This window comes from Micropterus dolomieu, linkage group LG06, assembly GCF_021292245.1.
Source record: "Micropterus dolomieu isolate WLL.071019.BEF.003 ecotype Adirondacks linkage group LG06, ASM2129224v1, whole genome shotgun sequence".
In the NCBI taxonomy this organism is placed as follows: Eukaryota; Metazoa; Chordata; class Actinopteri; order Centrarchiformes; family Centrarchidae; genus Micropterus; species Micropterus dolomieu.
In genome coordinates this window covers 8,745,023-8,757,156 of record NC_060155.1, presented here as the reverse complement: position 1 = coordinate 8,757,156, position 12,134 = coordinate 8,745,023, and the positions used below count along the sequence as shown (strand labels likewise).

General features: G+C 39.7%; 3 protein-coding genes across 3 annotated transcripts in view; 1 reads left to right on the top strand and 2 right to left on the bottom strand.

Annotated features, from left to right (window-relative positions):
• The window catches only part of LOC123972443 (alpha-amylase-like), a 1,397-nt gene extending 1,135 nt beyond the window's left edge, over window positions 1-262 (bottom strand). Inside the window, exon 1 of the mRNA XM_046051948.1 lies at window positions 245-262. Within this exon, the coding sequence (XP_045907904.1) occupies window positions 245-262 (18 nt within the window). The remainder of the gene's footprint in view (window positions 1-244) is intronic.
• Window positions 263-1,683: 1,421 nt separating this feature from the next.
• On the bottom strand, window positions 1,684-8,714 carry LOC123972316 (alpha-amylase-like). The gene is made up of 9 exons (XM_046051722.1): window positions 8,521-8,714; window positions 6,238-6,384; window positions 5,648-5,845; window positions 5,337-5,567; window positions 3,278-3,411; window positions 2,781-3,003; window positions 2,582-2,703; window positions 2,334-2,459; window positions 1,684-1,917 (listed from the first exon to the last, which is right to left on the bottom strand). The coding sequence occupies exons 1-9, from the start codon at window positions 8,686-8,688 to the stop codon at window positions 1,728-1,730; spliced, it is 1,539 nt and encodes a 512-aa protein (XP_045907678.1). The 5' UTR covers window positions 8,689-8,714; the 3' UTR covers window positions 1,684-1,727.
• Window positions 8,405-12,134, top strand: part of LOC123972315 (collagen alpha-1(XI) chain-like) — a 118,365-nt gene continuing 114,635 nt past the window's right edge. Inside the window, exon 1 of the mRNA XM_046051721.1 lies at window positions 8,405-8,825. The gene's annotated coding sequence lies outside the window, so the exon portion shown is untranslated. The remainder of the gene's footprint in view (window positions 8,826-12,134) is intronic.

Sequence of the window (12,134 nt, the reverse complement as noted above, 5' to 3'; positions counted from 1 at the left end):
TGGGAAGGTTGAGACAGGCAGAATGCGAGGGTGACGGGACAGGAACACGGGCAGAGAGAGGAAGGAAGTAAGGATGGAGAGTTAGCTCATTGGCCCTCTGGGCCCCAACGCTGCCCTAATGACAGATGCCAGTGTTGCACTCAGGTGAAACTGCAGTGCCAATGGTGTGATGGCAAGGAGTGGTCCCAGTGGAGGAGAACACACAATGCAGGAAGGACATTTGCAGGCATCTCAGGTCTTGTACAGGACACTCATTGACCATGTAGTCCGATTAAATATCTTTAAAATAACTAAACCATTTCATTGTCATTCATACATCAATTCCCAAAACAGCAGTTGTCCAATCACAAAATGTTGAAGCGGTGTGAATGTGGCTCTTCTGAGAATGATACTCTTTATATACTGTTTAAGAGTCCTTAGACTTTACAAAACCAAAACAAAAGGAGTAAAAGTGTAAGGAATGAGTTAAGCAGTATCTGTTCTAATGGAAGCTGCAAACATTAGGATCTCTGGCTGGTTAGTGAGCTCTGATCATCATTTCAGTCAACAAAACCCACAGCTAGAAATGAGAAGCCGCTTTTGTTTGCTTCTGTGTGAAATTAAAGACATTGTTGGAAATGTGGTTTAATATGCCACAGTTGTCACTGTAAACTGCATAGGTGCCATGTGAGAAGAGAAAGCTAACAGGCGTAGCCTATAAATAGTAGACTACCTAAGGGGACAGGGCTTAGCAAACCGTCAGTTCATTTAAGTCTTTAACAAAACATTTTTTTATTTCAATTTAAGTCTAATTGCAGCTTAAAGCTATGGTTAATAACGATGGAGAAATTAGCAAGAGGCAGCCAGATTTTGAAAGTATAAAACTGAAAAAATCCAAGCCCCTCCCCCAAAACACAGACAAGCAGGTAAGCCAGCCAATCATTTTATTAATTTAAGTAATTTTGTAGGACCATGAATTGTAAGATGTCCTTGAGGGTTTTGCAAGGCATCCCCACATAAAATGTATTATTTGGGCTGTGCTTATTACAGTTCTGTGAGAACCAGAGATAAACGATCCCCCCTCCCCATTCTGTGTCAGGACATTTGCTCAATTTCAACAAATTGAAATTCAAACAAAAAATGCTTCAGACATAAAGTGCCTTCCCATCCTTTAAGTTTTTGATATTATTTTAGAAGTATATTATTGTTCTGGACATTAGAGTTTATGCTGTAGCCCAACTCATTTTACACTGGCCTTTGGTGTAAAAGTTTCTGACAGTCTATTAGGTACCAGATTGCAGCAGGACAGTTAAATGATACTGACATTTACTAAACACTGCTTTTTGAACAGATGGTGTTCAAACAGTATCATAGTTCTGCGTGCCTGATCTGACCACATTATACATACAGATGGACAGACATTTGTGCCTATGGGTAATTCATGTATGTTGCCATTTAAGTTTGTAAGGATAGACGCCATCTTCTATACGATACAATCCCTCTCACACATGATGGCTGCTATGAATGGAAACGCTGATTGTGCAACAAGCCATCACAATTTTATCACCTTTTTGGGATTTTTATTTTTTTCTGTTTTTCGTGTTTAATGCATAAATGGCAGAAGCAGACCCTCGATACAAATGTAAATTTCCAAAACTATAGTGTTTTGTGCAAGATAAAAGCAAACTAAAATCAAGTTCATCATTCTGCTGAACAATACGCTTTATTTTAAGATGCACAGGATGCGTTTACAGCTTGGAATCAGCATGAATAGCAATGAAGGGGTCCTCATCTCTGTTGCTGATGTTGAAATGGGCGCGGCCATCACCACCAACATTGATCTGCTTTCCAGTGCACCTGTTTCCTTCCTTCTGGCCAGAAATTACATCACAGTAGATTCCGCCAGGCATGCCAGTGTTCAGGGTCACATTCAGATCCCTGCATGTGAAGACAAGGTATTGTTTTAAAATAAAAACAACAATTCACACTGTACAGCCAAGCAGTTACCGTATGTACAGAAACTGAGAAATAGTAAAAATGTTACATTTGTTAGAAGTTTTGTGTACACCTACAATACTAGTTGTACAATTTGTTTGCAGTTTTTATTAAGTAAAAGTAATGAGATGTTTTTTTAATATAAACAAAGTTTGATAAATGGGTAAAAAGGCCCATGTTTAATATTGAAATGATTTTAAAGCCAACAGTGTATTATAAGGAAGTTAGATTTTATTTTATATCTTACACTATCTTACTGTAAGATTCAGACATGCATCCTATACAGTTATTACATCTGGTGTTTACTTGATTTAAGGGTGAAAGTAGTATTTTGTCAGTACCAGTAAGATAGTTCTTACCAGTCATCATTGTTAAAGATGATGAAACCACGATTGCCACGTCCAAAGGCGACCTGGTTGCTTTCATTGTCCCACCAGTTGGAGTGAGGCTGTCCGTTGACTACGTTACGGAAAATAACCATGTTCCTTAGGGGAGATATCACAATGAAAATGTACATAGTGTTCACATCCATATGTTAAAGTAGAAGTGAATAATGTTCTGTGTGAAATATCACCAGTTCCCCGTCTCTTGCTTCCTGAGAACTCACTTGATCTGACGCCATCTGTGCTCACACACCCAGCCGTCTCCACAAGTCTGGTCTGGGTTGATGGGAACAGACTTTGTAGATCCATTACTATGGCTGGGGGGGCCTATCCAGTCATTCTCATCCTACAAGATAATGATTTTTTTTACAAATACACACTGTACATGGCATTAAATCATTGTTCCTCCTTAAGGGAATTTACCTTTCCATTGACAATGTGGCGGTTCCAGCGGAAGCTAGACATCACCCGGGTTACTCCATAAGGGTGAGCCAGCATGTAGGCAACAGCCATCTTGTAGAGCCTGGGCTCCCAGAAGGTAACAATGGCTGCACCACCAGCACCGTGGCCTCTCTGGTTGTCATGGTTGTCAATGAAGACGAGAGCATTGCCGTTGGGCATGAAACCCCATCCCTCTCCCCAGTTCCTGCACATGAGAATACAGTTTTAATAATGAAGTGTACACTTCCAAAACACAAAACTTTGGACAAATTACCTAAAGTAATTTAATTCAGAAACTTGAAAATGCACCAGTCAGTGATAAACTATGAATAATTTTGTGAAAAATTTCGTCTCAACATAATTAGCAAGTGACCAATTCGCTAATTTATGCAGCAAATGGGATTGTAGCTCATGGTTAAATAAATATTCTACTTTGTCAATTTGATATGTGATTTAGGCACACCAACAGAAACACATACCTTGTGTAAGACAGCTTCTCGCCGTTCCATTTTTTGAAGACAGTTCCCAGTTTGGCACCATATTTGAACTCAGTGACCCTTCCCAGATGGAAGTACTCTCTAACTGTGATAGCCTCACCTCCCAGATCAATAACCTAGAAGGAAATCAACATAATTAGTCCTTAACCACATGGTTTAGATTAACTGCACCATGTCTATAATTTGTGGCTTGACAAAAAGTATTTTAACAAGTAATCTTTTTAGATTCAGCTGTTTGCTGTTAAACATTCATGTTTTTAGTGAAAACAGAGCACACTTATTTTTGAGATCACAGAATGTTCTTTCAGCTTACAACCTTAGTTTTTTGAGTTTAGCGCATCTGGCTTCATCTTTTTACCTGTATTTCAGCAGGCACTTGTCAACTGCTTTAATGTGTTGTAATATTAAAGTTGGAGTACGGGACCTTTACAGATAAATAAATGTGTTTTACATTCAAGCTAGTACACACACAGCTGATTAAGCCTATCACTGCCAGGTAAGTCTCTGTGTATTTGCAGTATACCAGAGGTCTTAAATCTGGGGCGAGGTAAATCTCAAAACGTTTTGCACTAGTTTGCAATGTTTTCGGATTGAACACCACGTTTCCTTGCAACGTTCCACAACGGGCTTCGAGGTATGTTTTCTACCGTTTGGTTGTGTGTGTCACAGGTGTAACCCAATCAGCTGTGACAAGTTTGTAAACACAACGTGATAAAAGGGGCAGGAAAATGCAGCGCACTTACTACACTACAGGGTAGTTGAGGCACCAACGTTTCTGTTGAAAAAATAAATAAATAAATCTACTTGCTACCTTTTGTCAGGGCTGAACTCGCCCCTGGTGTCTATGATGACAGTGGTGACAATCAACCAGTGGTGATTGGTTTACCAGAGCTGAAGGGGGGAGCAACTCAGTCAGGGCGAGAGCTCCACAGACTGCCATCGCGGTAAAAACAGAAGTCGGAAATTTCAAAGGGAACGCCCCCCTTAAGTTGGATTTCCGACTTGGGAAACTGCACTACCCCAACTTTGTGGTCCAAGATGGCTGTCGGGGTATCAGTAGTTAGGGAAAGCTGTAGTTTATACTGTTTATTAGCACTTCTGTGTATTTGTGCGTCATAGAAATTTTTGTACACAAAGTACTGTCCAACGGCTGTCTGTGGTCGTGTTGCTACATTGTTTAGTATGCATAAATACAGCACAATGCAATTTTTTTTTTTTTTTTTTATCAACCGGTATAACAATGGCTAACCTGGCTAGTTGGAAACAACAGCTGGTCGAGCGAGATTTTCCGACCTGTTAACTGGAACGTCATTCCCAGCTCCGACCTCCGACTTCTGAGGTAAATGGAACACAGCATAAGGGCAGACATGACTGTCACATTTCTCCACCTGGACAGGTTGGCATTTGTAAAATATTTGGAGTAAGCTATGTAGCTACTACATACTCTACCAAAATACTGGATTATTGTCTTGGAACTGTGGAAAGGTTTCTGTATTTCTGAACGTCATAAGCACACGTCGACAACGTTAACTGCTCTCACTGCCTGAAGGGGAGACAAAAGTTCCACACAGCAGGATAAACATCTGCTCCCAGAGTACATGTGTTTGTCATCTTGATTTCTGTGCTCATTTTCCCACGGGTCTGTTGACTGCTGTTTTGCACTATCAGTCAAAATATTGGTCATGTGGGAGGTTAGTACTCATCCAATCACATGCTTACATGTAGATTAGAGATGGGAGATGCCCAATCATGTACTTAAATGCAAATTAGTTTTGCTGGCAGCAGTTTATGTTTGCTCACTGCATGTTTCTTGCAGATCAAGTCCACATAAGTTCATCCATCCTTTTGGTTCTGCAAGATACCAGTAAAGCATACAACTATCAAAAACAGATGAGCTGATGCCATGCATTTAACATGATGATGCATGCAGATCCATGTTCTCAATGCTATGTATATATTTAATGGAAATTAATGGTTGTATGCTTGTTATTTTTTTTGTTGACATTATTTGGCCATATGGGTGTGGAAATCAAAAACATACCTCCTGGAAGATGAAGGGTCTGGAGCCATTAGGGAACCACTTGGTGTTTAGGTTGTGCAGACGACTGTAGATAGCTTCCAGGTCACCGGGCCACATGTGCTTGACGGCATCCACTCTGAATCCAGCCACACCCATGTCAATGAGCTTGTTCAAGAAGTCGGCCACCTTGCCCCTGACGTAATCTTTCTCCAGGGCGAGGTCCAACAGACCAACCAGACGACAGTCACGCACCTGGAGCAGTAAAAGTGGAAAAAGTATTGTGAAATGTAAGACGGCAATAACAGCAATTTTTTCTGATTGACAGTCATTACCTGATTGGCATCACTATAGTTCTCAATCTCGCCACTGCCAGTCCTACATTTGTTGTCATTGAAGTCCCAGGAGGAAAATGGGACACTGGGGAAGTCCCTCTTAGTAGCACTGAACCAGCTTCCACATGAAGAGTGGGTTCCCTCTCCAGCACCGGTGCCACACATGTGGTTGACGACAGCGTCCACATAGATGTTGACCTGTGGGTAGATACAGGATTGTAGGTGCAGTAAAACTAAACACCTCCCTTCTATCCCTCTTCACTTTCACTCATTTCCTCAGTTCATTCTCAGGTCATAGGAATATGCTGAAGCACACCTTTCTGACCAAAAAAGCATCAGCTAAATGTTGAAGAGTGAACGGCATTAATTCATTAAAATGTTACTCTTTGTTCAAAAATGTCTTTTGTCTTAAAAATGCAAGGTGCCTGTTATTATACATCAGTTTAATGATGATGCAGAAAGTGTTATGTAATGTATCTGGTAATAATTTGTTGTCTTTTACAAGACTGTAGATTTATGAGGTGCTGTCAAATGCAGAAGAACATTGTTCCTAATGCCTTTCACTAAATCACTGTTGTGATGTAGTTTACCCCAACGTTGTTGCATCTGGTGATCATGTCTCTTAACTCGTCCTCACTGCCAGACCTGGAGCACAGGTTGTAGCTGATTGGCTGGTATCTCTGCCACCAGGGCCTCCAGGGATTGTTCAGCACAATGTGCTCGTTTGGAGGAGAGATCTGAGCAACACAGAGGGAAGACATTACAGTAACGATCACTTTTAACACAACTACCTGCAAACAGGGGATTGTTCCTAAATAGAGTGAATATAGTATAAAGTTATTAAAGTGGCACTCAAGCCACATACAGATGGTATTGCACCCTTCCAAAAGGCTGTATATTCTAATAAGGCAAGATTTGTCTTCTTTTTTTGTATTTTATAATCAGCCTAAACAGAGGGGTATCACTTTTCCACTAATGCAAACTAAAGTGTTTTGATTGAAATTAACCATTTTTCATACAGTGAAAAACACATTTTTCAACTAAAGTGTCGCAATTCTGCCTGTCAATTCTGCTGGTAGTGCCTTCTAACTTTGCTACACTTTTGGTTTTTAATCTGTTTTGTTCCGACTTTATTGCCGAAACACGTATTGACTATGACCGATATCAGTCATTGGAAAAGGAAACCAGGGTTTTTGGATTAAGAGCAGCAGACCATGATTCACCCAGCCCAACAATCCAGACCAGGCTCCACGACGGGTGTGGTGAACTCGGAGGAGACTGAAAAGGAGCCATGTCAGCCCAGCTTTGATTTAAGGCTGCTCCTAAAGGTCTGGACACTGCAAACTGTTGTGCCCACATCCTTACAGAGACGATAGATATAGATATCTATATATAGAGAGTTTTATTTTATATGTTACCATATTTTAATATACACATAGTGTAGCTTGAAGGCTCTACGAACTTTGTTTCATTATACAACCTTGTACCTTTTGCCAGTTCTGTGTCTTTGGAATACGTGCTCTGTTGTTGCTTCTGTTTGGCCACTCACGACTGTTTGAATTGTGAGTTTTGTAAAGAATGAAGCCTGGGAACTGAAGCGGATCCTGTTTGTGTCCTGGATTTGGGTCCTCAGCCCGCTTTTGCCTGTGCACTCGACAACAATCCTGACACAGAAAGCTTAAATCACCTGTTACCTGTTGATATTTTACTCCTCTGATCAATGTGATATAATTTTATAAAGTGATCACAAGCTGTTGGGCAATTACTCCAGCGTGCGAATTATATAGTTTTTTTTACCACGTGAAAAAGAAAACCCAGTACAGCGCAAGCGCAGGATTCAGTAAACTAAAATCTGCTTACAATATCATTTAATGTATGCAGTCTGTAGATGATACATCAAATTCATTACTCCAGTTCATGTGAGCCCCATACCACATGATATCTTTATTAATCAGAGGTCACTATTCTACAGTAAAACTGCCAGAAAGTCAGACACACAACAGCAGACCATCATGACCGCTCAAAACAGACTCACACAATGCTGAACCAAAGACATTATCATACAATACAGTCTGCATTATCATATCTAATTCTTAATTCTTATCATTTCAAGTTTCAACTTTAAAAACCAAATATCACCTTTGCGCTTGCTCATGTTGACTTTGAATGAAATGTGCAATGAGAAGCCTTTTGTTATGAATTGGCGCTATATAAATAAAACAGAATACATTTGAAATAACAAACCTGGATTTTAACATTTACCAGGTAAAACTCCTGAACAAATATCATGCCTATTGTAGAAAGACTCACAAAATATTTCCTTTCTAAATTTGTATCTACAATAACTAATCCTCAATTTCACTGCTCATGCCTAAGCACCAATGTTGGCTAACAATTAGGCTACATAAAATATAAAATGATATAGCTAGTGGTAATGAAATGAGTTATGAGAATGGGCTATCAGCTAGCTAACATCACATAGCTCCTTAAAAGTAAAATAAATGCTAATAACGAAACTCTAAAAGTAGGAAAGTTCAGTGTGTTGACCTGCAGCATCTCCATTAGCATGTCATGCACTGAACAGGAGCGCTGCGAGAGATGTGGGCAGACAAGACGTTCAACTAACGTCAAGGTTAGGAAACGGTATGGTCCATTTTAAGATTCTTGAAAATGACGCAAGAGTATGCGAATCCCCTCCCCTCCCCTCATGACATATTGGACTTATCTTTACTGCCGTTTGTAACCACGTGTGCAAAACCTGCCATTTTCAGCTTGCAGCTTGATTATTTATTGACTGGCATCATTTTAGAATAGAAATAGAAGAATTTGTCCTCCTTCTCCAGATCTTTTTTTCCGCTTTTGTTAAGCCATACCTGAACTCCACCAAAGCCATTGGGACCCAAGAAGCGCTCGCACTCTGCAGCGATGTCCGCCCAGCGCCACTCAAACAGGTGGACGATGGAGGTCCTGCCCTGCTTGGTGTGGGGGTTGTGCTGGGCAAGGCTCAGCCCAAACAGAGCCACCAGAATTAACAACTTCATGCTTTCCACGGATGAGCAGGAAAACCACACTCACCTGCTGCCCCACCGTATTTATACTCATTTTCTCTCTCTCCTGGGCCAATGAGAGACTCAGCATGGAGGTTAAACAGGTGCTTCTTTCTCACGGCTTGTTTGAGGTATGTACAGATTGGAACCTGTCAAACATGTGGTGTGAATAACGTCTTTACCCAAATACAAAAATGAATTGCTTAAAGAGACTGAAAATGTGCCAAAGATCCTCAGGCTTTCTTGTTAATTTGCTGACAGTGACATACTGTATCTGTTGCACTGAATGTGATCCTCTCTGCAAAACAAACTCGAACATAAACTTTGCTTTATTATGTGTCAGTAACTTCAAGGCTTTAACTGCAACATTTTCCCATAAAAAAAAACATTATTTCTGTCTTTAAACATTACCACAATACCATCTTTGGTTATTAATTAGATTTATATGATTCAAATTTAAAGACATAAAAAATATATATAGTTTAAAACTCTTACTGCTCAGAACACAACTGTTTAGGTCTTTCCTGTTTTAGTCTTGTGTTCTCTCAGTAACCAGATGATGTTGCAACAGCTAGTTAAAGCTTCTCCTGAGTTACAAAACCTTGTTTTGGAGCACAAATCTTTTTTGAACAAAGCAAATACAAGGCTGGGAGAGAGTTTTGAATCAGAAATAATTTATTGATCCCCAAGGGGAAATCAGTTGCACACATTGCACATCGAATAGATACAAATATTATTGAAGTTGGTAGGTAAAGAAATATATAAATATAAAGTATAAATATAACATATAAAGAAAAAATATAAAAAGGAGTATTAATATGTACAATTATTACATTATTAATGGAATTGTGGTGAACAGTGAATAAATGGAAGCAGAATTGCAGCACAGAATATTGCACTTATATGTGTGCACTACAATGCCCAGTTTAATAACTAACTAAGTGTCCTGTCAGACACTTTGAGGGAGGAGTTAAAGAGTCTGATGGCCACAGGCAGGAATGACTTCCTTTGGCGCTATTATGGTGCATTTTGGGGGATGAGTCTTGCACCGAAAGTGCTCCTGTGTTTAACCAGCACATCATCGAGTGGGTGGTGTTTTGATGGTGTGTGTGTGTGTGTTTGTGTGTGTTTTGGAGGATTATGGGGGCAAAGGTACGTGTGGAAAAGTCAACAACATTTACTTTTCCACTTTTTTTTTTAATTTATACCTAATCAAACTCGCAAAGGTTTATGTAATGAAGTGACTGTCCTTGACATGGATTAGCCCCAAATGTTGAATAACATTGATAAGGCAAGGCAAGGCAAGTTTACTTGTATAGCACAATTAAACAACAAGGTAATCCAAAGTGCTTTACATAAAACATAAAAGCAACAGGGAAATATGTAAAAGTTTAAAAGCAACATAAAATATAATAAAAGTTACAGTTTTACAAAAGAGTTAAATGGAAAATAATAAAAAGCTAAAAACAAAGAAAAAGAAAACAGGACAGTAAAAGTTACAGTGCAGTGTAAGGTATCAGTAAAAAGAAAAATCTTCAGTCTTAATTTAAAAGAACTGACTGTTTCAGCAGACCTGCAGTTATCTGCGAGTTTGTTCCAGATATACGGAGCATAATAACTGAACGCTGCTTCTCCTTGTTTAGTTTTGACTCTGGGGACAGAAAGCAGACCTGCCCCAGACGACCTGAGAGGTCTGGATGGTTCGTAACGAAGCAGAAGATCAGAAATGTATTTTGGCCCTAAACCATTTAGTGCTTTATAAACTAACAGCAGGATTTTGAAATTAATTCTTTGACATACAGGAAGCCAATGTAAAGACCTCAGAACTGGAGTGATGTGATCCACCTTTTTGGTCTTAGTGAGGAGTCGAGCAGCAGCGTTCTGAATCCGCTGCAGCTGTCTGATGGATTTCTTCGGGAGCCCTGTAAGGACACTGTTACAGTAGTCAAGTTGACTGAAGATAAATGCATGGATAAGATTTTCCAGGTTCTGCTGAGACATAAGTCCTTTAATCCTTGATATATTCTTCAGGTGATAGTAGGCTGACTTTGTAATTGTGTTAATATGGCTCCTCAAATTCAGGTCTGAGTCCATGACTACACCAAGATTTCTGGCTTGATTTGTGGTTCTTAACATTACAGACTGAAGTCGAGCACTGACTTTCAATCGTTCCTCCCTGGTTCCAAAAACAATAACTTCAGTTTTATCCTTGTTTAATTGAAGAAAATTCTGGCACATCCAACCGTTGACCTGCTCAATACAGTTACTCAGCGCCTGTATGGGATCATAGTCCCCTGGTGAAATGGTTATGTAAGTCTGTGTGTCATCTGCATAATTATGGTAACATACTGTATCTGTTGCACTGAATGTGATCCTCTCTGCAAAACAAACTCGAACATAAACTTTGCTTTATTATGTGTCAGTAACTTCAAGGCTTTAACTGCAACATTTTCCCATAAAAAAAAACATTATTTCTGTCTTTAAACATTACCATAATACCATCTTTGGTTATTAATTAGTGTAGTAGACCTAAATTTATTAGTTATGCATTTTAATAAATTTATAAGAATTGATACCCAATTATGAATTTTTATTCATAAAATCAAAATTTAATTCCTCGTTAAGGGCACCACCGGAGTTGTTATAATCCTAGAGTCTCCGGACCTCTAGGTAGTTTTGAATAATTATACAATTATTACTAGTGATCAGTTAGTTAATAATCGCTCAATTATCTTAAATCAGTCAGTCAGTCTCATATCTAAAGGGTCAATTCTCTTGGCAGGAACTATAAATAGGCAACACACACAGCTCTTGATTATATTACAGTGAATTTATTCTCTAACTAAGGTGATAAAAAGATGGTTGGATACAGGGAACATAAACATTTGCTGAACAATGAGCCTGGAGGTTCGATTGTGGGAAGCATTTGACTCATACGGCATAGAAGAGCTAATGAAAGTAAACTAATGCTATGATTTTAGGAGTTAAAATGGACATCTGATCACAGATCCTGTGTTAAGTCTTACTGCTTGTCGACAGCCTGCTTTTGGCCTGTTGCTGGTCCCACTCTAGCTGCCGATCCTGGCTTTTTTTGCTAGGGATTCTCCAGGGTTCTCCGTGTCTGATTGAAAACGCCTCCTCCGTCTGGCAATTCGGCTGTTTGCAGGTTTCCTTCGTTGTAGCTGGCGAGACCACGTGGCTTGGTCTGACCTCGGTGAAGTTGGCTCGACGAAAAAGGCTTAAAATGGAACTTGGTCGTTCCTGAATTAGTCCAGTGTAACTTAACGGACTTATAACTTTAAACAAAAGAAATAAAGAAAATAAAACAAACTGAAGGCAGATCGATGTCGCGGCACTTCAGGTGTGTAGCTTCAGGCGAACAAAGGGCCTGTTTGTTTCGCTGGCCGAGTCTGGGCGTTGCCTGGCGAGGCACGCCACAC